General features: G+C 42.2%; 1 protein-coding gene across 1 annotated transcript in view; it reads right to left on the bottom strand.

The window, feature by feature from the left end:
- The window catches only part of LOC116055696 (F-actin-uncapping protein LRRC16A), a 70,842-nt gene that overhangs the window by 7,282 nt on the left and 35,891 nt on the right, over positions 1-27,669 (bottom strand). Inside the window, exons 11-33 of the mRNA XM_031307683.2 lie at positions 27,298-27,392; positions 25,085-25,171; positions 23,102-23,205; positions 22,871-22,948; positions 21,539-21,615; positions 19,080-19,184; positions 18,513-18,582; positions 15,992-16,073; positions 15,793-15,892; positions 14,481-14,535; positions 12,624-12,796; positions 11,403-11,471; positions 11,212-11,305; positions 9,568-9,666; positions 8,805-8,933; positions 7,207-7,329; positions 6,244-6,419; positions 3,902-3,989; positions 3,660-3,803; positions 3,346-3,412; positions 1,858-2,099; positions 1,185-1,300; positions 429-939 (exon numbers count right to left, since the gene is read on the bottom strand). Of these exons, the coding sequence (XP_031163543.2) occupies positions 429-939; positions 1,185-1,300; positions 1,858-2,099; positions 3,346-3,412; positions 3,660-3,803; positions 3,902-3,989; positions 6,244-6,419; positions 7,207-7,329; positions 8,805-8,933; positions 9,568-9,666; positions 11,212-11,305; positions 11,403-11,471; positions 12,624-12,796; positions 14,481-14,535; positions 15,793-15,892; positions 15,992-16,073; positions 18,513-18,582; positions 19,080-19,184; positions 21,539-21,615; positions 22,871-22,948; positions 23,102-23,205; positions 25,085-25,171; positions 27,298-27,392 (2,884 nt within the window). The remainder of the gene's footprint in view (positions 1-428; positions 940-1,184; positions 1,301-1,857; positions 2,100-3,345; positions 3,413-3,659; positions 3,804-3,901; positions 3,990-6,243; positions 6,420-7,206; positions 7,330-8,804; positions 8,934-9,567; positions 9,667-11,211; positions 11,306-11,402; positions 11,472-12,623; positions 12,797-14,480; positions 14,536-15,792; positions 15,893-15,991; positions 16,074-18,512; positions 18,583-19,079; positions 19,185-21,538; positions 21,616-22,870; positions 22,949-23,101; positions 23,206-25,084; positions 25,172-27,297; positions 27,393-27,669) is intronic.

The raw sequence follows: 27,669 nt of genomic DNA, 5'->3' as shown, positions 1-27,669 counted from the left end.
AACAGAGAGACAGAGAGCTTTTTTAATAAAGACAATGTCACTGAATGTAAGACTTCATGTAAACTTTAACTGATATGATTTCATATACATCAATCCTCAATTTCCATGTATTAACTGCAGCAAGAAGTGTTCAGCTTCACTATAAAGGTATCATGACACATTGTCACATTGAAGCTGTTTCATTATCTGAAATAGAAATGTTGAGATGGGCCCTTGTCAACACCTAGTTTCTGGTTGTTGCCGTGGGAACTTAGACTGTCTGGATAAACAACAACTATAGCTAGCCAGACAACAACGGCACTTTTTTTCTATTGTTGAAAATGTTCTTTCATCATGCTGTACGTTCAAGCATACTGATACCAACATATTGGGTTGATGATGGTATTAAATACTATTATAAATGTTGACCCAGTTTGAGCTCCACCCACCTTCTTTCCAGCCATTCTCCCCTGTCTGGCCTTCATCTCAGCCAGCAGGTCCATGCCCATCATAGGGACCCCGATATGGCGGGGAATGTGGGGGTTCTCCTTCTTCTCCAGGTTCTCCTTCTTCCCCAGGTTCTCGTTATTCTCCACATTCTTCTTCTCCTCTTTCTTCTCCACCGCAGCGGTCGGAGGGGCCTCCATCTTAGAATCTGTGTGGTCCGAGGATTGAGCCCTGTGGAGCTCCTGATGGGGCTCTGACACAGTGCCAGAGTTTTTCGCGGGCGGAGTCGGAAGCGTTGGAGACGTTTCCTCAGTTACTGGTGTAAAAGACTGAGAGGATGAAGCAGTGTTGGAGGAGCCATGGTGGGGTGGCGTGATGGAGGGGGCTCCGTGGCTCTTCTCGGAGCGGGACGTCCGGGATTTGATGAGGTTAAAAAACCCGCTCTTCCTGGATTCACGTTTCTTATCTGTAGCTTCAGGCGGGCTGGAGGTCGGACCTCTCACAGTGGGAAGTCTAGAGAAAAATAATAACAGTATTAGAAAAACAATATAATTTTTTCCAGCCTTAAACGGCAACCAAATCCCAAGGGTTTTTACATGGTCAGAAAGCATCTGGTTTCTTTTTATGCTGATGACACACAACTGTACAGAGTTGTCTTTAACACAAATCATTGTCAAAGGATGGTTCAATGAAAACTTTTTTGTTTTGTGCAAGTCAACATCTTGCAGAAAACTGTTTCAGTTTAAAGTTTGACTCACTTGAAGCTGAGTTTAATGACTTTCTTGGAGAAGAAGTCATCCAGGCCCTCGTCCAGCTTTCCCATGATGCTGTTCTGCTCTGCCTCATGTAGCGCTGAGCTGCCGGTGGCCTTGAGCTGAACAGAGGCAGAGACAGAGAGATGTGATTTAATTACATTTGAGGTATTTAGTCAGTAATCTTATCAGGTTTTAACGACTTTGACAGCAGAATAAGCGGCACTATCTTTATCACTGAATGTTTTTGAAATGTCTTGTGGACAAGGGTCACAGTATAGATTCCACAGAAGGAGACCCTAACCCTGATTTGTCTTTTGATTACCCACCATTACCAAGGTCATGATCACCAGTATTGATACAAATATTTTTCAACATTTGTAATAAAATCAAGCGTTAATAGGTTGAACACGAAAAGCACTGCAATACAACCTCATGATCGATAAACACTGATACATTTTTCACAATAACTGAAACAATAATTCACCTTCTATCAGCTTTGCCATGACCACTTATGTTAGCACAGTTACATTATATAGAAATTATTTAGTGAATGTGAATAAATAAATGATAAATATATGCTGGTGGTGAACACAAGACAACAAACAAACAAAAGACAACACAAGAGAATGATTGGTATCATTGATGATTTGGAGATTAATCCCTGAGGAAAACCTACAGGTGGTCGGCTGGGTTTTGTCCTCTTCATGGGTTTTGGGCGGAGTTTGGTGTGATGCTCCAGCATCTTGTGCTCCACAGGCGGCAGCTCGCCCAAAATGACTGACTTTGTATCCAGCGGAGTAGGAGGAGCGGGGAGGTCTGCATAGTAGGCTGACATTCTGTCCAATGGCTGTGGAGGAGGAGGGTCCTCAACATGGATGGGAACCTCCTCCAGAGCCTTGTCCAGGTCAAACTCCATCTCTGATAGTGAAACAGAAGGCAAAGGCATGTGGGAAAGTTAACAATCAATTACCACAATATCAAATATCATGGCTATACTGTATCATTGGCCTTTGCACAGGGAACTGGAATCCATGTTTCTCCCCCACTGTTACCAACTGGACCACTGGTTGTGTTGAACTACTGTACAACCAACCAACGGTGCATTTCTGACTTTATAAATAACAATCACCACATATAAAAAGGTTATTTCTTGGTGCAATATTATCTTATCAGACACTTGGTTTACATAAAAAACGTTCACAGCCATTTAGCTGTAAAGTGAGTGTAAACATCAGAGAGTAAGGTAACTTATATACTGTATAGTAGACACCATAATGTCAGATTTTTGAGCAGAAAATGATGAAGGGCAGGAATAGTATGCTTAGAGACAGGTAAGGGTAAATGGATTGTGTCTATAATAATAATAATAATAATAATAACTTTATTCAGGACACAAATGGAAGGACATTAAAATATGACAATATTTACAAACATAGCAATAAATATATAGTACAACTCATATAAATGAATAAAAGGTCAACAACCTTCACCTGTAATATACACACAGTAGTGCCAATGTCTCCACAGTCTAGATGCATACCTGACTGACACTGAAGCTTGTATAATTCGGTTTTCTGAGACAGACATTCTACACATGTATCGATAAATAAGGTTTCTTATTAAGGCAGAACATGTAGGCACACTAACAAACATGTGACTAGCACTACACCATCTTGGTTGTTTTAGAAGCAGTCTCATGCCATCATTATACTCTACATTCAGTCTCTACATGTTCTTTTTTCTGTAAGACCGCCACAAGTGGGCAGTATATAGAGGTGTACAGAATGCTTTGAATAAAGCTACCTTAACATTAGCACAATGCATGCCAAATTTAGGTGCAAGCACATTAGTCTGTTGATGTCCTTATCATCTGATCAATCATTAACAATATGATGGTCAAGATATTTAATCTCATCACACACTTTAAGGGCAGGACCAGATAAAAAGAAATCAGGAAATACTAATTTCCTGTCTTCTTTACTTCTAACAATCATTATATTGCTCTTATTTGCATTACATTTGAAATCGAAATCCACACCGTACTGAGAACATACCTTCAAAAGTTGTTGTAACCCAGCACTATATGGGCAAATGATTACCAAATCATCTGCATACACTATAGTCAGCTACATGAAGTAACTTTATAACATGTTGAGAGACTCACCAAACGCCACAGAGACTGGGCGCAGCATCCGTACCATTATACTCTTCCTCTTGGATTTAGGAGTCATCTAAAAACCAAAACGGGTTGTTATCTTAGTTGTTGAACAAGTACATACAAAAAAACTGTAAAGTGCTTCTGGATGTTTCCACATCAATGTGCATTCATCTCTGCAAAGCTGCTGAGACAATGAGAATATATCAGTTTTTACCAAACTGACATACTCATATATGTAAGACTATTCATAACCCGTTTTATCCTGGCTGATATGCAGCGACTGGTGTAAAGGAGTTTTTTGTTGTTTTGTGTTTTCTTACCATGCAGGTGTCCATATCCTCCAGCCCATGTTTTTGTTCCTGGTTGTGTTTCTCTGGCTGCAGAACCATCTCATCCAGAACCTCCGTCTCCATGTGGGGCTCGTGATGCAGCAGAGGCTGACTCTTCCTGATCAGATGGTCGCCCTGGAGACAGGAGGAGGAAGCATGGAGGGATGAATGGACCGAAAAACAGACAGAAAGTAAGACAGACAGACAGACAGACAGGCAGAGAGGACACCAACCAGAGTATGCTGTGATCCGGACAGAGACTCCAGGATCTCATCCACGATGCGATCAGACAGAAATGACGCCATGCTCAGCTTCAGTTCACTGTTACACACACACACACACACACACACACACACACACACACACACACACACCACAGAATCACATTTAGTTTTCAAAATCTCCATTTGGTCTGCTTGTCGGCTGTGTGAGTCTTGTTTATAGGTGCTCATTTATTTGTTGAGTTTTCAGTGTTAAAGGGTAACTTTTTGGTCAACCTGGACCCTATTTTCCATTTTAGGCATGCTATGTAACTTTTCCCTCTTCGGTCCCCCTAAGTGTCTCATTGGAACTACAGCTCGCGTGGCTGTAGTTCCAATGAGACAACCTGTAGGGGGACCGAAGAGGGAAAAGTTACATAGCATGCCTTTTAAAAGTGGCGCTTCCGGCCTAATTATGCTTTTAAAAGAAAGCTTGACTCGGGTACATTCACAAAAAGACCCTAGGTTGCATTTTGGTGAGAGTTACACTTTAAACAAAGACTGTGAATGGGGGCAGGGTAAGGTTTAACAGATGATACATTTGCAAGTCCTGCAGGGCTCTTGCATACTTATACATGGTATGCAAGTATAGTGCTTGCTTGATTATTTAGTAAACAAAAGTTAAACTGCTTCATAATAAAAGCAGGATTCAAACAAGCAGGATTGTACAACACAAGGCCAAAAAACTTTACAAAACAAGAAATAACATCAACAAAGAAGGTTTAGATCGGCGATTAAAAGATTAGTGACACTAACTGATCTCAGATCAGTTCTGTGTGAACCCAAAAGCGGGTTTTGAGTCAGTGGGACCATGAAAAACAAAAAGACGCTGTGTAGGAGGATATCATCGTTGCCTCCTGTAATGTCACAGTAATCAGCACACAGGGACGTCACAGAAAATCAGTTTGTCATAGAAGCACATGACAGATGTCTGGAAGAAAAACTAATTGTCACCTTGAAATCACACATCAGCTGCAGTAACTCTGCTAAACACTGGACATGTTCTCCTGGAAATACCTTCTTGTCTGGTGACCGTAAGATAGGGGCAGGACTTCTACAACTCAATAACCAAAGACCTGATGAAGGTTAAGCTAAGCTATCCCTGTAAACACACACACACACACACACACACACACACACACCTTTGTGGCACTATCTTTGTGGGGACCCGTCATTGACATAATGCATTCCCTAGCCCCTTACCCTAACCTTAACCATCACAACTAAATGCCTAACCTTAACCTCACCCTAACCATAACCTAATTCTAACCCTAATCCTACAACCAAGTCTTAACCCTCAAACTGCCCTTTAAACTTGTGGGGTCCAGCATTTTGGCTCCACAAAACTGTCGGGACCCCAGAAGTATATTTTGGTTGTTGGACCCCATGAATATAGTTAAACAAGCCCACACACCCACACACACACACACACACACACACACACACACACACACACGCACACGCACACGCGCACGCACACGCGCACGCACACGCGCACGCACACGCGCACACACACACACACACACACACACACACACACACACACACACACACACACACACACAGACAGACAGACAGATGGAATTCAATTTCGTCACAGCAAACTGCTTTTCACGGACATTCACAATCCGGGGTCTCTACTGTAAATGGAAATTTCATGCAGTTAAAGAAATCTTCCTCTGGTTTCAGTAAGACATAATTATTGTTTTCTGACCCATCACACACTTTTTTAAACCCTCATTTATCCAAGAAGGTCGACAGAGAGCAGATATGCCATCTCAGCAACAAACTGCCATCACTAAACATTGGAGCATACACAAGTTAAGTGCCTCGCTGAGGGGCGCATCGGCAGCTTTTACTAAAGGAGGAAAGCAATCATTTTAATTTTTATAACAAAAATTGTGTGACCACCAGCTGGTTTCTTTACCTATTGACAAACACAATGCACACGCACACGCACACAAATGTTTGTTTCACTATCTTTGTGAGGACCCGTCACTGACATAATGCATTCCCTAGCCCCTTACCCTAACCTTAACCATCACAACTAAATGCCTAACCTTAACCCTTACCCTCACCCTAACCATAACCTAATTCTAACTCTAATCCTAAAACCAAGTCTTAACCCTCAAACAGCCCTTTAACCTTGTGGGGTCCAGCATTTTGGGACCCACAAGGCTGTGCAGACCCCACAAGTATACTGTATTCCCCGGTTTTTGGACCCCACGAATATAGTAAAACAAGCGCGCGCACACACACACACACACACACACACACACACACACACACACACACACACACACACCAGATCAGACCTGATCTTGTTGACGATGTCGACCCCGGCCTGCTCCAGCAGCGTGTTGGTGACAAAGCTGCGGGGAACAGTCATCCTCCCGGCTCCGGCCTTCAGCAGCTCCTGGCGAAGGCTGCTCCTCTTCATCACATGAGGACACAGACTCTCAGCAGCCTCCACCATGGACACCAGCATTGTCTGGGGAAGACGATTTAGTACAGTTCACTTTGCATTCCAGTTTGAATGAATGTGGTTTAGAATATCACATGTATATTGTCTGGACATTGCCAGACCTATCTCCACAGCGCTGTGGAGTAAAGTCTGGCTACATTGCTGCTGCTACTGCATTCCGGGATAGGCTAAAAAACGCTCTGGAAGGAACTTGTTTTGATGGAACATTTGCACCACGCTTAAGAAAACGTCACATACAATATTAAATAAAGTTAACTGTCGACACAATACAGTAACGTGAGCTTTTTAAATAAGCTGGATACAGGGTTAAACATCATTTGCTCTTACCAGTGAATTGCTATGTGTACTTCGTGCACAGCAATCCCACCAATCGGTCCCAAATCGTCCCAGTTAGAGAGAAAATGCCGTCAACATATTCTTATCTTCTTCTGTAAATCTTTTCAATCATTCCCCAGAAGAACCAAGCTGGCCTGCCTTGTTGCACGATCGAAATGTTCTTCAAAACTTGCCATTTTCATCATGCAACTTGCTAGCTCAAAGTTTGTTGTCGTTTCCCGTAACGAAGGGATTTTGCGAACGGCAACACACCGAGAGCGGAAGGTGAGGGATAATGCCTGACATCCGCACCAGATGTCAGGTACAGTAAATTTGCAGGATAAAGTATCCTGCAAATTGACATCCGTTGATCGAGACTGCACCTATAAGATTACTCCAAACAAGGGTTGCACAGAAGACTGCATGTTACCGTTAGCGTCAAGGTAAAAAGAGCAGCTCAGTGAGTTCAGTTCAGTACCTGCAGCTGTCCGTCCATCACCTGGGACACCTCTCCAGCCATCGACTCCAGTTTGTCCTGAATGGCTTCGATGTACGCTCCGCTGGACCCCCCACTCTTCAGGTGGTACAGGTTGGGGAGCAGCTGGAGAGATGAGCGAGGTACAGAGATAATGGGGGAAAAAAGGGAGAAAGACTTTTTTTTAATCCTAGGCATTTTTTTGGACTAATCTTTGCTCAGCTTTAAGTCAATTTGCATATTTAAACTTTATATCAGAATATGCTGGGTGACGTTTGTAGCACTGAATGCTAAAAAATCCCCAAAATAAAATGCAAAATTTATAGAAGATATCAACAGCGTATCCATTTTAAAAGGGGAACAGAGAACCGCGATCACGTATGTATACACATTGCCACACCCGTCGGCACGACACGGAAACTGACACCTCTGCCTTTGCTGTGTCGAAGCCTGCCTTTGACTTGCAGCTTCTGTGACGTCTGTCTCCGTCGCTCTGATTGGTTGTAGGTCTATCCAATTGAGTGCCGAGGCATTTTCTTTCTTGGTTCGGTTGAAATACGCCCCATAATCACAGCCCAATGGAACAGAATCAGACTCATATTCTGACTAGAATCTGAGTATGACCACGTCAGGATACATCACTGGTGAGAAGTTGTCAGTCTGAACCCAGAGTCGAGGAAGAAAACATTGTGTAGCTGAGCCATCAAATGTATGTTGCATGACAGGAGCTTGGTGTACTGTATGCCAGGCAGCGGGATGTGTTTTTGTGTGTCTAAGACAGGGGTCACCAACCTTTTTGAAACTGAGAGCTACTTCATGGGTACTGAGTCATACGAAGGGCTACCAGTTTGATACACTCTTCTGAAATAACAAATTTGCTGAGTTTGCCTTTAGTTATATATGATTATTAATGATTAATGATACTCATCTATGTGAAGACACTGATCACGTTAATGATTTCTCACAATAAATATCAACAATGACTTAACAAGGTGGGAAACAGATAATGTCAATATTCAATTTTCATTTTTAGAACAGGCCTGAGGGCTACTCATGTGGTCCTTGGGGGTTACCTGGTGGTGTTGGTGACCCCTGGTCTAAGACGTGTTCAGTTTGCCAACTATGGATGTCTATACCTATTATATAGCATTTTCAGGTTCGTACGTGTAATTTTGTGATTCTACTAGAACATGTTTACATGCTTTAATGTTAAAAAAAAACAAAAAAAAAAACACTTTATTTTTCTCATACTGCCCATGGCTGCTGCACCTGTATACACCCTCTGTATGAGACGCTCTGTTGGACCGCCTGTCTCTTTAAGCCCCCCCTCCTAAAAAATGCCCAGTCTGCTCTGATTGGCCAGCGTGTTTCCTGGAATGTCCGCGAGTCTCTGATTCTCTATATAGCAGGACTTTCTACCATGAAAAATCACCAATAAAGGCCAAATACTACACAACGGGACATGTTCCTGCAGTAATGTGAAGAAATGACCAACCAATTGGCCAAGCATTATGACATTATAGATATGACAGGAAATACGGAAAAGCATAACAGTTCCACTTTAAATACAGTCTTTATTTCTGCGAATCATGTCTTCTTACTCTCTTGGAGTTCCTGGCATCTTTCATTAAGTTCCCTGCCACCTTCATGTCCTCCTGGATGGAGTTGGTTTCTGTGAACCTGAGGGAGTTCAGGTGGTCCTGCACCTTTACACACATCCTGTCCATCATCTGCGTCAAAGAGAGGTTAGAGGTCAGCCAACAAACAAGAAGATTACAATCAAAAAGTGCTGCTAATCTAGTGTGTGTAAGTGAGTGAGTGTGTGTATGTGTGCGCTTTCCTGCTGCGTGGTGTTGGTGACTAATCCCTGTGTGTGTGTGTGCGTGTGTGTGCGCCTGCCTGCTGCGTGGTGGTGGTGACTATTCCCTGTGTGTGTGTGCGCCTGCCTGCTGCGGGGTGGTGGTGACTATTCCCTCTGTGTGTGTGTGCGCCTGCCTGCTGCGTGGTGGTGGTGACTATTCCCTGTGTGTGTGTGTGTGTGTGTGTGTGTGTGTGTGTGCGCCTGCCTGCTGCGTGGTGTTGGTGACTATTCCCTCTGTGTGTGTGTGTGTGTGTGTGTGTGTGTGTGTGCGCCTGCCTGCTGCGTGGTGGTGGTGACTATTCCCTCTGTGTGTGTGTGTGTGTGTGTGTGTGTGTGTGTGTGTGTGTGCCTGCCTGCTGCGTGGTGGTGGTGACTATTCCCTCTGTGTGTGTGTGTGTGTGTGTGTGTGTGTGTGTGTGTGTGCGCCTGCCTGCTGCGTGGTGGTGGTGACTATTCCCTCTGTGTGTGTGTGTGTGTGTGTGTGTGTGTGTGTGTGCGCCTGCCTGCTGTGTGGTGGTGGTGACTATTCCCTGCTGCAGCCTGTACGCTTGCTCCTGGAGGTATTTACGCGTCTCATGGTTCCTCAGCAGGTACTGCTCCATCTGTGTCACAAAACACATTTCTTTAAACCAATCACAACGGTCTTGGGGTGGCGCTAGGCTCTGGACACAGCGACGGTGGCTCTGCAAAATAGTCTCTGGAAGGAACTTGTTTCGGTGGAACATTTGCACCCCGCTTAAGAAAACGCCACATACAACATTAAATTAAGTCTACTGTTCACACAATACAGTAACGTGAGCTATTTAAATTAGATGGATAGTACCGCCGCGTATCGCCGTGTGTACTTCATCCACAGCAATCCCACCAATCGGTCTCCACAAAACACTCCTCAAACTCAAATTCAACTCTTAAAATTACTTTCAGAAATGGGATTTTGGATAACATTTCAACACGCTTAATTAGGGCTTACAAAAGTAACGCGATTATAAAGTTAGCACAAATGCCACTAATGTTTTTTGATGCGCGATTAACGCTTTGGAGGTTAAACCTGATACTGACTCAAATAAAAGGCTGTTTTAAGGGCCACGTACTTAATCTAAAGAAAGACTTCCCATTCAGAGTAACAGGCTTTATTACTTACATTTTAATCTATATCAGTGATCATTAAAAAGCAGCTCAAGACCCCAAAAAAGAAAGAAACAAACCTTCTTGAGCAGAAATGGATAAAGGAAAGGGTCTTTTGAATGGAAAGTTTCAAAGCCCTTCCAGATGGTTCTCTCCACGGGAATAAAGTGTACTGTCGATGTGAACGGAGTTACCACCGGAGTATGTCCAGTCTCAAATACAACTTTAGCATTACAAAATAAATATCCCTTTTAAAGTACATATAGAACAAATAAAAATGTGCGAGTTAACTATGGACAATCAAGTGATTAATTGCAACTAAATATTACATTCAATTGACAGCCCTACTTTTAATGCAATACAGTGGAGGCTATGTTTTACGTATGAAACGGAACTGACCCTTTGCTGCAACACAAACATATATTTATTCACCTCTATTCACACACAATGAGGCATATTTCCAGCTGTGATTGAACTGTATTTTTTGAGGATCTATAGGGCACTTAACATCTACAACAGGTCTACAAAATGAATTTTACAAGAAATTCTTCATAGGGAAACTAAAACCCCAAGTATAGAATGAAATATTACACTGACTCACTTACCGTTTAAATGTTTCCAGATGTTTGATATCAGGACGATGAGCTGACAGAACTGACAAGTTGTCCAATTAGAACGGACAGTGGCGTTTTTGGTGGAGCTGTTCGTTTAACAGTCGACTCGGAAGAAAGCGAACGTTTTGACAATAAACTCCATCAACACAACAGTATGTGGAGTTAAACTGAACGGGCCCAATAACCTCAAAATAGTTCTACTTGTTGTTAAATTGCAATGTGAGCGGCAGCCAAACGGGGGGTGCATTATGTCGGCAGGATCATTTAAAAGGCAACCGCGACGACATTGTGCGTCTGCCCTATTTCTGATACCGTGGCGGCAGAATTTTTGCCGTGGCGGGCCGCCACTACAATATCAACATAGAGGAAACACTGAGTACTCTTGAAAAACAAAAACAGGATGACAACCTTTAGTAAGGCGTCCTCTGTCTTCTCTGGGCTTGCCTTCAGTGCCTGAGCAGCATCCATGATGGGTATGGGCATGAAACGAATGGTGTAGTTTCTGAGAAAATAGTAAATAAGAATTTATACTAGTACAGAGTCAGCATGCAACAACCCCACCTTTGACATGTTACCATAACGGACTGCGTCATACTTACTTCTCCAAAGCAGCAGCGACGTCTTGCAGACCCTGAGGGCTGATGTTGTTTCTGTCCCACACTATTGTCCTGCACACAGGCACAAACCAAGGAGATAAAAAAATACAAACATTGAAATTAGGCACATTTTGTTCCTTTTTTCCCCTTTTCCTTTTGTGTGTTACTCATAGCATGATCTGTCAGAAACGTAAAAGAAAGGAAAAGATAGTTACCTATTTTCAAATCATCACTAACCTGCAAATTCATGCTCACATTTTTCACTTTGGTGCTTAGTGACCATGAAACTAAGCATTCTTACTTCTTATTTATTGCAAAGACACTCCCGCACAATGTCTAACTTGCAAAAAATATATAAAGTTTTATAGTAGGCAACGTGGTCTAGTACCGAAATGTTGCCTACTATTAAACTTTATTCATTTTTGCTGGGAGTTTCTTTGCAACTTTTTTGTTTGTCCCCCTCCGACGCACCTGTGTCACGCTGTAGATGTGCAAAGTATTTTTCTGTACCACTTCCTATTTATTCTAATTTTGAAAATCTGTTCACGCGACATTAACTTGAGAAGGATATTGTAGTCCTCTTTCTACCCATCATCCCTAATATCAGTAATTGAGGACTTTATCCAGACGGAGCTGGGCCAATGTTTCTTCTCTGCTATTCAGATTCAATTAACTTTCTTTATAGAAGGGGACAGTGCAAATTAATAAAACGCATGATGTATAAGGGTTAAAAATGCCAGAATTAGCCAAAAAGCTGTTTTTCATCTGTAGTCCCCTGGCCTAGATGTTAAAAAAGACTTTTTTAAATATAAATAAACAAGAAAGAAAGACAGACAACCCAAGCAGAGCAAAACGTAGCACACAAGACACAGCACAGAAGCAAAAAGATTAGCAACAGAACGTAGCACAAAGGAGAACAGGTTATGAGATAAAACAACAGAGCACAGAGCACAAAGACTAGACAAGATGCTGCTGTTGAGAGCAATAATAGCAGTAGTGAAATAAGAGGAAACAATAAGTAAATTACATGCAGTACATGCTGACATTGCAAGGGAACATAATACGTACATAAGTAAATACTTGTCTCAGATCCAGACAGAGATCACTTTGCAGACGTTTTAACTGTTTTCTAACAGTTACCTCTGAAAGTCCCACAGCCGTAACAGCTCCCAAAATGAAGGTTTCTTAAGTTTCCGTGCAAGACAATCCTGTGTCCTTGCTCACCTGAGTTTGGTGTTGATCTGCAGGGCTTTGGCCAGCATCTTGGCCCCCATGTCTCCCATGGCATTCCCACTGATGTCCAGTTTGGTCAGAGAGGTGTTGCTGCCCAGAGCGTTGAGGACGATGGAGAGGTCCGTCTTCAGCTTGGCGTCAGCTAGGGACAGCGAGGTCAGCGGCTGCAAGGGGGGGGGGGGGGAACCATTTTTTACAGGCAGGTTGTTCAGTTGAGTTTAGGGCACAGCTAATGGGCTCCACATTTAAAACAGACATTAAACATGAGTCTAAATAAAAAGAGAAACATAAGATTCCCAAATGCGTGGCATTCTACAAATATGATGCTCCAAGATGTTTTTTTTAATATCCTTTTTAAAGCTATGGTGCGTAGTTTCTGTCTCCCCCCATGAGGAATTCTAAGTAATGACAACAACACTGTGGGCGCGTCCACATGATACAAGCCTTCCGTGAATTAATTCAGACAATAATAGTGGTAACGAATTCCATGTTTTCATCACTCTATGTACTACTGTGTGTTTTAAAGTGCTCATATTACGCTCATTTTCAGGTTCATAATTGTATTTAGTAGGGATGTCCCGATCAGGTTTTTTTGCCCTCGAGTCCGAGTCCGAGTCATTTGATTTTGAGTATCTACCGATACCGAGTCCCGATCCGATACTTCTATAATATATAAAAAAAGAATAAAGAAGAGCAAAAAAACAGATCCAGGATGTTCCTTATTTTTTATTTAATTCACCTTATTTTAACATTCAACAACTCTGTTAACAAACAGAGCACTTCTGTTACATATCTCACAGTTTGCTATGGCAATGCTGTTGTCATCAACTTTATAATACCTCCAGACCGCAGACATACTCGCACTTTTCGCTTCAAGCTGCTTCCGTGTTCTACTTTGCCGGCATTTAACCAATAGCGTCTCTGCAACTAAGTGATGTCATGCCGCACGCGTTTCTGTTTCTGTGTGGAGTCAAAAGGGTCTAACTCTGTGCCACCGCATAACTATAGATGTGTTAAAAAATAATGAGAATATATATACATATATATCCGAGTCCTGATCGGGAGGTAACGTCCAATTCCGATCGAGTCTGAAACCACGTGATCGGGCCCGATTTCCGATCGCCAGTCAGAGCAGAGTATGAGGGCGTGCCCTGACAGTAACTAGGTAAGGACTACTAGCCAGTCAGAAGCAGAGTATGAGGACGTGCCCTGACAGTAGCTAGGTAAGGACTACTAGCCAGTCAGAAGCAGAGTATGAGGGCGTGCCCTGACAGTACCTAGGTAAGGACTACTAGCCAGTCAGAAGCAGAGTATGAGGGCGTGCCATGCTAGCAGCTAGGCGAGCATTATAACGTGTGTTACAAAGTGACCACGTTTGTCTCTGAAGTAAAGGCTGGACTACAATAGAGCTGTTTGGAGCAGTGTTTTCTGTTGGAGATGGTAAGTCCCTTTGGGGTGGACTTTGGGCTTTTTCACTTTGTAAACCTATAACGTGCACAAAAAAGATATATAACACGATAAAGAAAAAGGGAAAAGCCAAAAAGCATAATATGAGCACTTTAAGACATTAGGGTGACGTTAAAAATGGGCCTTCTGTTGCCTGCCTAAAGTATGTTTTAACTGACTATACTAAAATGATGACGTAACGATTGGATCCTTTTAAACTAAGTGACAAATGAACGCTTCAGTGTAAAATAAAATCCCGAAATCATGAGTAAGGTAAAAGACGGGGGGAAGACACACACAAAAAGAGACGGGTAGGAAAGAAAAAAGTTGATCCAATTACGACAAAGAACCTTAAAGACATTTCTTTTTTTGGCATGATGGGATGTTTTAAGTTTCACTCACTGATTCCTCCTCTTGGATCATGTGAACCAGGTTGTCCAGGACCTGAGAGACATTTCTGGAGAAAAAAAATAGTCAACAGACACTTAAAATGTGATTAAGTGACAAACCAATACTTGAGTAATACAATTTTTAAATGTATATGGCACCAAACAACTGCATGATTAAGACTAAGTCATTCATTAAAGCTGGAATACTTTTGTTCGTTTGTTTTAGGGCTGCACAATATCAGTAAAATATGCAATAACGTTGATGAACACCGCGATAACGATATTACTTGCGATACATAAAAATAAAGTGCACTCAGTTCTGCATTTCTGCTGCTTTCAGTATTCTGCTAAAATACAACAAATTGAATTTAAAACAAATTAAATCATTTCCAACATTCTTTATTAAACAAACTGTACATTGAATTTAAAATAAAATTGGCACCAATAAAAAAAAAAGACATTATGAAGTGCAGTTTTCTGCTGATATTTTTATTCAACTAACGCAAACAATCTCTTAGGGCTCTATCTTGCACCCCGCGCAGTGCAACGCCCGATGCAAGTGTCTTTGCTAGTTTAAGACCAACGCAGTTGTCAAGTTCCTATCCAGTGCTTGTGTCGTTTAAATAGCAAATGCACCTGCGCCCATCTTTGCGCCCATCTTACAGGGAGGTGTGTTCGGGTGCATTCTTGGCGTATTGCTATCTTGAGGCAGCGGGAAGTGATCGCGCCATTGACCGACAAAAACCTGGTCTAAAGTCAATAACGCAGCATTTCATTGTTATTTATTTATGTTATTACACACAGGGACGCGCAGCAGCACACAAACATGCAAAAGATTAAAAATAAAAATATTACAATGTGAAATACTATTATGATGTGATCTGCTCGCACGCTTTCACTTCACGCACGAGAAGATCAGTTCCTTCTCCTGAAAATCTCTCCGTCCTGTTTAGCAAATCCTCCATCATAATAGCAATGCGCCAAGGTCCAAACGCGCCTGGCTTTTAAAGGGAATGGGAGATGACACTCTGATTGGTTTATTGCATGTTACGCCCAAAACACACCTATGATTAACACACTGACACTAAGTACAACTCTTTTGAACCATGCGCCTGGCGCACAGACCCTTTTTTCCGCCATTAAACTATAATAAGTGGATTCGTACACGCCCCGAATGCACCTGCGCTTAGATCGTTAAAATAGGGCTATGAGTGTCTTTCGCGATATGTCGCAGACTTTCGCGGTGTGTTTATTGGGCTAGCTGATATCGCGATGACGGTAAATAAACAATATATTGTGTAGCCCTAGTTTTGTTTGTCACCCACTTGGACTTGATGTTGTTGAAGTTTTTGCCCAGTGCAAGGTGTCTGATGGAGCGGTTCTTGGCCAGCCAGACCAGCAGGGTGGTCAGATCCATGTCCAGACCTGAGGGGGGAAAAAAGCAGCAGAGAAACGTGAACGGGCTGCAATCAAAGTCAACAGAGCGCCATCGTAAATGTTCCCAAATCTAAAACTAGTCCTCACCGTTGTCAGAGATGTCCAGACTGGAGATGTTGGGAATCTCAGCCACACAACCCTCCAGGATCTGAGAGCCTCCTGAACGCAGCTGAGAACAAAAAAAAAAAGGGTCAGATCTCAATATACTGCTGTCAGTGTTTTGCACGTTTGGGCACATGCTGAATTTAAACAGTATAACAGTGTGTTAAAACACTGGGTTAAATTGTGTAAAGCCCAGTTCAGACCAAAAATTCGCAAAGAGACGAAACCATTTTAGAACATTGCAGGGAAAAGTTGCAGCGGTCTTAGTCTATATCCACGATGTTCCACCTCCGGGATTGCTCCAGTGCCGCCGAAAAATCCGCCGGATGCACCTCTTTTCGGCCAGATGTCCGTTACCTTCCTCTGGTGGAGGTGGACTATGGTTAACTGCTCCTCAAATCTCTGCAGGGTAAATCCAGACAGCTAGCTAGACTATCTGTCCAATCTGAGTTTTCGTTGAATGTACACATGTTCCACCAAAACAAGTTTCTTCCCGAGGCTATTTAGCAGAGGCACCGTGGCTCCGTCCGGCGCTTGGCACCGCCCAACACGATTGTGATTGGTTTAAAGAAATGCCAATAAACCAGAGCACGTTTTTCTCCCATCCCGGAATGCTGTGTGGACTAGCCAGACCCTCCTCTAGCAGCGCTGTGGGCGAAGGTCTGGCAATGCGAGACTACGGCGGTCTAAACCAGCCCGTCTCAGCTTGATTCAAGCCGGCTGACGGCGTCGCCTGCGACTCAGATGTCCAGTCGCCAGCGGCTGGTTTCAGAACGAAAAGAAATGTCACCAAGTGTAGCAGGTACTATCTCACTCTCACTATCCTTATTCATATTTTCACATAAGAACGTTATCTTAAAGCACTTTATCTTATCATATTTTTACCTCTTTTAACAGCTATTTTTGTATTGTAATTAGAGCTGGGCGATATGAGGAAGAATCAAACATCACAATATTGTTGACCAAATACCTCAATATCAATATTGCGTTGATATTGTAGGGTTGACAATTGGTGCTTACAAAAAAATATTTACACAATGAGATCTTTGATAAATAATCATCATTAATGTGTATATAATAACTAAGTGGGGTAAAAGCAAATAATAGAAAAGCTAGAACAGTCTGGTAAGTTCAAAAAATTACATCACTCTACTGTAATCCATCCATTAAAACCAGGGACAGATAACACTTATTACAATCGAAGACGATATCCAGTCTCATATCACGATATTATGATATAATATCGATATATTGCCCAGTCCTAATTGTAATGTGTGAGTATGTGAATGTGTGAATTAGTACAGATTTTCTTTCATGAGAGACAGGAAAATGTCACTGTATGTAAACTTGCAACGACAATAAAGGCATTCTATTCTATTTTAAGACACTACAAAATATATCCAGCTAGAAAAAAAGCCTGAAAAGCTAGAAGTTAAACTGGAAGTACAGAGAGTTGTTTCTATGAAGATGATACGCCATCTTGTGTCCTCGCGTTGGTGTAAAACTGGCCGGTTTCAGAACGTTGCAGACCAGTACATTGCAAGTAGTTGCAAGTTTCAATTCGTCTCGAATCTTTGGTCTAAACTGGGCGTTAAAGGGTTCCTACCCTTTTTTTTCTCAACCTGGACCCCTATTTTTCTATGTTTTTGTGTCTAAGTGACTGATGGGAACAACAATCTCTGACATCGGTCCAGTATTAAGCGAGATCGCTGCAGTCGGCAGTCAGTGAAACAAGCTACAATGTAAGTTAATAGAGCAATTGTCCAGCTTGTATTTACCTTCACAAAAGTGCTCGTGTTACCACTGACAGACTCAGGTTAATATTCTAAGTGTCTGACAACATAATGGAAAGGATTTCTAAGGAGGTCGACCTTTCTGTTAAAGAGAAAGATCCTTTTTTAAAACATAACAAAACTCACCAGACTCCATTTAAATAAACTGTCATTTTAGCATCGTAAAATACACTTCATTCAAAGTCGACAGAAACAAAATAAAACTATGAAAAGCCGTTTTGGGTCGTCTTTACACTTTTCCAACCATCACAACTCTAGTTTTGGTTGAAATAAACACATAGTTAACCGATTTACATGTGAAAATATTTTGGCTCTATACACGCTAAAGGTATTGCCTTTTTAAATGGAGTCTGGTGGGTTTAGCGCTAGCGACTTCAGAGCTGTTTCTGGTTAAACAGAAAGGTCTCAAAGAAGTTTTAAAGGTCTATCTCTGAAGGGATGATGTTGTCAGACACTTAGAATATTAATCTGAGCCTGTCAGCGGCAAAACAAGCACTTTTGTGAAGGTAAATACAAGCTGGACAATTGCTCTATTAACTTACATTGTAGTTTAGTTGTTGTTTCGCCGCTGCCGACTGCAGCAATCTCACTTAATACTGGACCAATGTCAAACGTTGTTCCCATCAGTCACTTAGACACAAAAACATAGGAAAATAGGGTTTTCCAGGTTGAAAAATACAGTAGTTACCCTTTAAGGTTGAAAACAGTTCTACCTCACAGCAGCTGAGATCCAGAGACACGTCACTGAGGTTTGGGTTGCAGCCGAGTCCCAACAACAACGCTCTGCAGACACAAAAGCGGTCAGTTCAACAGCAGCTTACAAAAGCAGTGGCATTGCTTGAGCTTGATATTTTTAAATACTAAATGCTAGAAAAAAATGTCATTCCTGTTACTCAGACTGTGGCCACATTGTTTTTCATGTCTCTCTCCTACAACTTAGGTAGAAAAATGAGTCTGTGTCCTCGTCTCAGACTTGAACAACGATGCAAAAAGGCAACTCCTTAAAGAAGCCCTCTCTCTCCATTGAACATGCAAGCAGGCATCTGCTGTACTATCTGCATGCTATAAATATAACCAGTTATGAATTGGAAAACGCAGCAAAGGACAGCATGACTGTTATTATTCTCAAAAGCTACTAGCCAAAATTAGGAAAATAAAATGCAACTTTCACACAGTTCACGTGTACCAATCCATCACACCGACTCTTTCTCAGATTGTGTTGTTGGACTACAGGAAGTGAACTGCTGTGCGTCTGCAGGTTTCGGTGGATATTTTCTTACTTCAGAGCCTCCAGAGGCAGCCTGGTTCCCGACAGACTGACTGAGCTCAGAGCCAGAGCGCTGCTGAAGAACTGCTTGAAGGACGATGGGATTTCTTTACACTTCCTGTGTGGATGTGAGGAGAGACGTGTTCAAATCAGTTATACATTCACAATCAGGGCTTTAAATTGAACCTGCCAACATGGCTAGCAGAGTTTCAAAGTTACCAGCCGGATCACATTTTCCACTAGCCACATTTTTTTCCAGGGAAAATAAAACTGCCGCTAAATACATTTAAAAGTGCAGTAGGTAAGACTTATAAAACTAACTTTCTGTCATATTTGCTGAAACTGACCCTATGTTCATCATTTAAAAAACTCCGGCTCCTCTGGCACCACCTACAGCCTGTAGTGCGATTTACAAAAATCCACAGCTCCCTGTTCAGATGCACCAATCAGGGCCAGGGGGGGGGGGTGTCTAACTGTGTGTCAATCACTGCTCATTCATTCTCCCTCGTGGGGCGTTTTGGGCTTTAGCGGAAAGGGGAAGGGAGAGACTGAGAGGTTGTCGATGTTCAAATGTTTTGGCTAAGTCCAGGATCTTCACAATCCTACCTATGGCACCTTTAAACATCAATGTTTCTTTAAATAGATTTTATTTGGGCGGCAGATATACATTAAAATGTTTTTTTAAAAAAAAACCATTTAATACCCTTTAACAATCATGTTATAACACCTTAAGGGTGAACAGAAGATAAAAGATCATGTAATGTTATCAAATCTCATCTTCTGAGTCTGTGCCTCTCTGGATATGCCCAGTTCCTGCTGCTCGGTCTTTGTGTACAAACTCTTCATCATCCCCTGTGTCTGCAGCCTTCCTCTTTTGGTTTCTTAACTCCCGATGAATATCTCCACGGTTGTTTAGTTTTTTTTTTCCTAACTCACTTTACTACTTTATTTCGGCCCCTCTGGTTTGTTTCGCGCCGTTCCGTTCATCTTCTCCGTTTTACTGTAGCTCGCAATCGATCCCAAACACGTAGCCAATGGTCGTTTGACACGTCACGACATGATGTTGCCAGATAAAGATTGAAGTTTCCGAAGCCAAACACATGCACAAAACCGCCCAAATTTCTTGCCGGAAAAACAGCCTAATCTGGCAATGCTGACCCCGCCGCATCGTTTCGAACACCGATTCAAACAGACAAAGAGTTTGTTTCATTCATCACCGGCCAAATTGGCTAGTAACTTGACAATAGGGATAGCCTGGTTGACACCAGACCCTTCTCTTCTCAGTTGTAACTGAGAGCGGGTCTGGGGAAGCTTCATTCACAGCCCATTTCCAAAGAGGCGTCACCAACGGATGCCGCTCAAATGCCTCTGGGCGCAATTGGATAGTCCTTCAACCAATCAGACCAACGATCCGGGTGACGTAGCAGCGACAGCGGCATCAACGGGTTGCTGCGCTTCGGTGGCCGTCATGTTGAACGTAAACAAAAAGCTGCTTGCCGTCGATGCACTATCGTCATCGTCATCGTGTGAAGCCCGCCTCAAACGGTTGTGATTGGTGCCTCGATTTGGAAAAAAATGGAAATGGGCTTGAATGGGCTCTCGGCCAGACGGACTTGCAGAGCAAATCTCAAATTTGCCGGAAGTTCGTCAGGGTTTTCCCAGGCTACAATAGGGATGTAACGGTATGGAGATTTAACCTTGCGGTTATAGCGACCAAAATTATCACGGTTTTCGGTATTCTCGTGGTATTTTAAAAAAGTGTGTTCAACATGTTCAGAAAGCACTGATAGGCCTACACAAGCTGAAATCTTTCCAAAAAGTGTAACAGTGTTCATTATATTAAAAAAATATAGGCAAAACCTTATCAAAAGTGCAACTTTTAACATCAAAGGAACAAGTGTTCAGGAGATTTGATGTATCGCCGCCTTTAGCAGCAACTTTTTTCCTGCACGTTCTGCAGACAGGATCACTATCTTCAATCAACTGTCCTTCGGCATTCTTATAATAACCAAAATATCATCGCCTCCTTCCTCCATTATTCCAACTTCAAGAAACGCATGATGTAGGAGACTTGGATAAAGCTGGGAAGGATTAATATCCACCGTGATAATAATGATATTTTAAATGAAAACGGTAATTGTTATCGTCAACATTTGTATCGCGGTTTTACCATTACACCGGTAATCGTTACATCCCCGCTTGACAATGTCATCCGCATTTATTTTTACCCGCTGGGTTGGTGGGTGTTAAGTTAAAGCCCTGTTAACAATGACTACTGTACATGGCAAGCTGTTAGTGATGTTAAATGTACATTTAAACTTATTAAATAGTGGCATTTGTTGAACGTTGGGAGAAGTAATCTGCTAGTCCAAAATCAGACATAAGGTAGTCTGTAATATATCTGTAATGTGATTGGATGTGTTCAGGAGTTGTCTGCAGTTAGAAGGAAGGACGTGATGTCTAATATCTGACCTGTGAGAGAAGACTGATTTTGACAGGTTAAGGACGGAGAGATGCTTCAAAGATCCTCTGAGCAGAGACGCACACACCTGAAAAACAGAAAACTCAACTTCAGCAACAAAAAAAAAAAAAAAGAAAAAGGCTGTAACAAACTGTACAAAAACATCCATAGAAATACAAACACTGTATTATTTACTTTACTCTGATTTAGGTTAGACGTGCAGACACAGAAAACTTTGGCATTGGTTATTGGAAAGAGGCTGTAAATGCAAATTGCATTTTATATTTTTAAACTTCTTAACTTCAGCCAACTTCAAAGTCTCAAAAGTGTTTATGTGTTGTGTGTAGGGCCGCAACTAACGATTTTTTTTTCACGGTCGATTCATCTGTGGATTGTTTTCTGGATTCACCGATTAGTCAGAAAAAAACTCCAAAGCCCAAGACGTTTTGTCCACAACTTAAATATATTCCGTTCACTGTCACAGAGGAGTGAAGAAACTAGAAAATATTCACATTTCAAAAGCTGCAATCAGAGAATTTTCCCTTAAAGTGCCCATATTATGAAAAAAAAAAATCACTTTTTCTGGGATTTGGGGTGTTATTTTGTGTCTCTCGTGCTTCCACACACATACAAACTTGTAAAAAAAAAACATCCATGCTGTTTTGAGTGAGATACGGGTTTCTCAATGTATCCTGCCTTCAGCCTCCGGGTGAGCTGGTCAAAATCGGCAGGGCCGTCTATGTCATCGGCTGAAACATTTGGTGTGTGCTAACCACTTTAGCTAATACCACATCAGCTGTTTCTCCAACTTCGGCCTGTACAAGGCAGGATTAGCCGGGAGACTTCTTCTAAACGAGGGCACACTTCCAACTTTGCGTGGAATACCTGCAGACGAGGGACATGTAAGTAGTTCTATACAATTTATTTTGTAGATTAGGGTGAACTTGTGTGTGTTGTGTAGCAGTGTTTTGCCATTGAGAACGAGGTGGCTAACCGCTAGCAGCGTTAGCTTCTAGCTAGTAGTCCTTACCTAGCTACTGCGCATGTGCGACTCCCAACAAAGATGGAACAGAAGTGAGATGTCTCACTCTGTAGCTAAAACAGAGAGCTCAACACACAGGGTGAAAAGAGGAGCTGCAGCAATGTGCAGTACAACAAAAATATGTTTTTTGAAAAATTAAACCATGTAAACCTATTCTGATATAACCTCAAAATACAATTATGAACTTGAAAATGAGCATAATATGGGCACTTTAAACCAAATTAAATTTGTAATAGTTGACAACTAATCAAGCCATCGATTTATCTTTGGAGCTCTAGTTTTGTGTATGAGCTGCTTTCACCTGCTCCAGGGAGCAGTCACCGTTGGACAGATCCAGAGTCTCCAGGCAGTTCGGGTGACTCAGGAAGCTGTGCAGGTTCTGTGCAGAAAACAAACACACAAACACATCGCTGCTGTCATTTCAAAAAAACGTCAGATCTCCAAGCTCTTCAAGAACTTGTTGTACTGTAGAAGCTTTAAGAAGCTGTGGGGGTTGCAGAGTTTGTGACGGCAGTGGAGGGTGGCAGCGTACCGGCATGTCGTCCCCTCGGAGCGAGTTGCCCGAGAGGTCGAGGTGTGTGAGGGCGGTGGCGACGGCCGGGTTGGCACACAGAGCCTGACAGAGGCTGTTCACGCCTGCAAGAAATGACAGAGATCAGGGTTTCCCCCAGAAAAGTTCTTCAGCCCCGCAGCAAGTGTCTTTTTTTGGGGCCAGTCCCAGTCTGATGGTAGCATTAAGGTAGAGCCCAATAGTTTCTTACAGAATCATGGACTGAATCGCGAAAAATGTGAATTTAAAAAAAGCTATAAGACAGATTCCATAGGGCCCTACATTAAGTCAACTGGAGATTTGAAAATATGACTACGTCTAAGTGTCTAACCGGGCTGCCCCAATGCAACTGTAGTTTAAAAAACGTCCTAAAAATACATGTGGAAAAATAAATCCCAGAGACTTAAAGGGTAACTACCATTTTTTTCAACCTGGACCCTATTTTCCTATGTTTTTGTATCTAAGTGACTGATGGGAACAACAGTCTTTGACACTGGTCCAGTATTAAGAGAGATCGCTGCAGTCGGTAGCGGAAAAACAAGCTACAACGTAAGCTAATAGAGCAATTGTCCAGCTTGTATTTACCTTCACAAAAGTGCTCGTTTTGCCACTGACAGGCTCAGATTAATATTCTGACAACTTTATGGAAAGGATCCCTTCAGAGAAAGACCATTAAAACCTCTTTAAGACCTTTCTGTTTAACCAGAAACAGCTCTGAAGTCGCTAGTGCTAAACCCACCAGACTCCATTTAAAAAAGCAATACTTTTAGTGTGTATAGAGCCAAAATATTTTTACATGTAAATCGGTAAACTATGTGTTTATTTTAACCAAAACAAGAGTTCTGATGTTTGGAAAAGTGGAAAGACGACCCAAAATGGCTTTTCACAGTTTTATTTTGTTTCTGTCGACTTTGAATGAAGTGTATTTTACGATGCTAAAATTACTGTTTATTTACATGGAGTCTGGTGGGTGTAGCGAACGCAACTTCGCGGATGTTTTTACGTTTAAAAAAAAGGATCTTACTCTTTAACAGAAAGGTCGACCTCCTTATGAATCCTTTCCATAATGTTGTCAGACACTAAGAATATTAATCTGAACCTGTCAGTGGTAAACACAGCACTTTAGTGAAGGTAAATACAAGCTGGACAATTGCCCTATTAACTTACATTGTAGCTTGTTTCGCCGCTGCCGACTGCAGCCATCTCGCTTAACACTGGACCAATGTCAAAGATTGTTGTTCCCATCAGTCACTTAGACACAAAAACATAGGAAAACCCTTTAAGGCCCAAATGCAGTGAAAGCGCCTGACCCACGTGTTTTAAAGTACAGTCATTGTTTTAAATTGCCGAACACGCACCAAAAGTGCTTTGACGCGTCCTCTCCTTGTCTAATCTTGTTTCGATTTTGGAGTGTCAAAATGAGGAGCCAGCGTGACCAAAGATGTTTGTTTTTTTTTGCAGCCGCAGTACATGTTTGGAGAGAGTAACTGTAATTTGCTATGTAATAATGTGATCCGGATCAAAATTGATAATATAACTACATATTTATAATGTTTTTAGCGACCTGCGCTGTCACTGCAAAAAAAAGAAAAAAAATCAATCATCTGTTTGTTGATAAAAAGTGACTGCAGGGTTGACGGCTTTACAACCCCATCCGTCAAGGGAGAAAGTCAAATGCCCCCACTGATAGGAGTATGTGTGACGTACAAAACATTTGCCTAAAGAGCGACCTTTTCTAAAATACTGCTGGTTCTGCGGTGTTGGCACAAATCTGATGCCCGCGGTGCGCCATAGAAGCATAATTGAGTGGCCGTCAATTATCGCTCCCAGTGCGTTTGGGCCTTTAGTCCTGGTGGGCCACCAGGCTTGCAATACACCGGGGGAAACCCCTGAACATAATCTCCTGAAACAACCATTCAGGATCATAATGAAGACTTATGACATCTTTCTTTTATCTGTGCTCACCTTTAGGAGACATGGAGGTCCTGGAGAGGTTCAGGTGCTTCAGGCCCATGGGCAGTTTGGCAAGTTGGGCACTCAGAGCAGCAACACCTGCAGAAAGTAACACACACCCTGTCACTGTTAAGGCCCAGACACACCGACCAGACGGCAGACCAGACGGCAGAAAAGGGAGTCAGGCTGATCAGTCTCCCCAAATTGGTCAAAAAAGTGCCTCGGAACACACCGAATCGACGAGACGTAATACGTCTCCATAACAGCAGGCGGCGCTAATCTGTAACCGGCAGCTGATTGGATGAACGCGTCACGTGGGTCTGGTTTCACCAGGAAATTCAAAGCCAGATTATCATGGCGGCTTGTTCAGAATACGATCTCATATTGTAGTAAAATAGTTCACCGCAACGTGTTTCTGAAAACATTTTAAGCGAGAATAGGCCGTGCAGTTGCTGAATCTGTCTTCATTTCAGATCAACAAAGGTCAGTTTAAAAGATTTTCGTCAGATTTTGAGAGACTCTAGTCACGCTCATCCCGCTTCCGGGTTAGCACTCCACCAGTCAGATGGGTCATTTGAGTCCGACTGCCGGCAGTGCCCGCCCCGCCGATTATACATGTCAAATCGGCCAAAATGAAGGATGGCGGCCCCTCGGACGGACGACGGCACAGAACAGACTCGAGTCACCGACCTCGCCAGACTGTCCAACGGCCGAATATCGGCTTAGTGTGTCTCTGGCTTTAGGGCTGAGTATAGGGTATCAACTCTACCATCTGTGCTTAATGTCGAGTTTTTCCTGCTTGTCTCTACGACGTGTAACGTTAGACAGACATGATTAGATCTTGGTAGAAGTATGCTGCATGCTGATTGGCTCACTGACAATGACCAGAATCAATCCTTAGGTACTTATAGATCCTTAGATCCTTTCGGTTCGGTCTTCTGGCGTTTCCTAAAGGTCTTCTAGGATAGCATTTCCTCAAGTTTGGATTTTATCAGTTGCGGTTTCATTGATTCCATGTTTGTGGATGTGTGTGTGTGTGTGTGTGTGTGTGTGTGTGTGTGTGTGTGTGTGTGTGTGTGTGTGGGGCTGCTTTGTTTTTTGTTTTATCTTTATATGTAAAAACCTTTTTGTGTATGAAAAGTGCTACATAAATAAAGTTGGATTTGATTTGATGTACTGAACTTTGGTATTGAATGACGAGGCATTTTTTTGATACTCGATAAAATTCTGTCTGTGCCTAAAAAGTATTGAATTAGGTACTCAGCCCCAGTCGTTGAGGACTTTATATTTTCATATTTATTTATGTATTATTCTGTGTCACCCCCTACTGTGCAATATGCCAATTCTATTCATTCGCACCATATCTAATCTGTAAATCTGTGTATATTTTAACTGTCTGTAGAGGTGTAGTAGAGGTGTTTATAGTGTACATATTAACCCTAACCCACATAATACTTTTTGTATATTTTTCCTATGTCTATTTAAAGGGATATCAACGTGGACCCTATTTTTCTATGTTTTTTGTGTGTAAGTGACTGATAGGAACAACGTTTGAGCCTGTCAGTGGTAAAACGAGCACTTTTGTAAAGGTAAATACAAGCTGGACAATTGCTCTATTAACTTACATTGTAGCTTGTTTCACCGACTGCAGCAATCTTGGTTAATACTGGACCAACGTCAAAGATTGTTGTTCCCATCAGTCACTTAGACACAAAAACATAGGAAAATGGTGTCCAGGTTGACCCTTCAATGTGTATTTGTCTTATTCTGATGTGTGTGGGTTTTTTTGGAGCTGCTGTAACAAGGGAATTCCCCCAGTGTGGGATCAATAAAGCCTCTTATCTTCGAGCTGACGGGCTCCAACATGGCCACCAGAGGGCGCATGACTACACCTGAAAGCCCTCTGTGACAGTTAGCAGTGACAATTACAACAGCTTGTCAATGGGAATGATGTCCAGTCTGTAGTAAAGAGGATGTGAATGAGACTCAATTCATATTAATATAAATATAATATAAATATCAATTCATAAAATCAATTATATTTTTGTACACATTGCAGAAGAAACATGATATGCCATATAAAGAAGAATAACTCCCTGGTTTCTATTTAGGGACATGTATATAACTCATATATGCACGCCAAAACCTGTCCACACAATAAAAACAGTGTACAGGATGTGTGTGTGTGTGTGTGTGTGTGTATGTGTGTGGGCACATGTTCTAACCTTTGTCCTCCAGTGAGTTGTTGCTCAGGCTGAGTGTGTGCAGCGTGCAGGCGGGGTTGTGTGACAGAGCACTTGCCAGTTTCTGAGCAAAGTCACTGAAGAGGAGAGAAAGAGTATGAAAACACGATGACACATTCAGTGACCGCCGGGGGTTTAGCGAGTTATGTGATGTGATCAAAACACGCTAACCTCTCACCTTTCATCACGCACAATCGATAAGCAAACACACATACATTCAACATCCTACATGGACTTTGTGTCCTGGTCACGAACAAAGTTTATTTGCTCTTATTTGACGAAGAGTAGTAGGAATCAAATCAGGAAAAAATAAATATGCAAACGTTAGTATGCACTGATCAGTTGAAAATCCAA

Source organism: Sander lucioperca, chromosome 16 (assembly GCF_008315115.2).
Source record: "Sander lucioperca isolate FBNREF2018 chromosome 16, SLUC_FBN_1.2, whole genome shotgun sequence".
In the NCBI taxonomy this organism is placed as follows: domain Eukaryota; kingdom Metazoa; phylum Chordata; class Actinopteri; order Perciformes; family Percidae; genus Sander; species Sander lucioperca.
The sequence above is the reverse complement of the archived record's forward strand: the minus strand, read 5'-3'. Positions and strand labels throughout refer to the sequence as shown.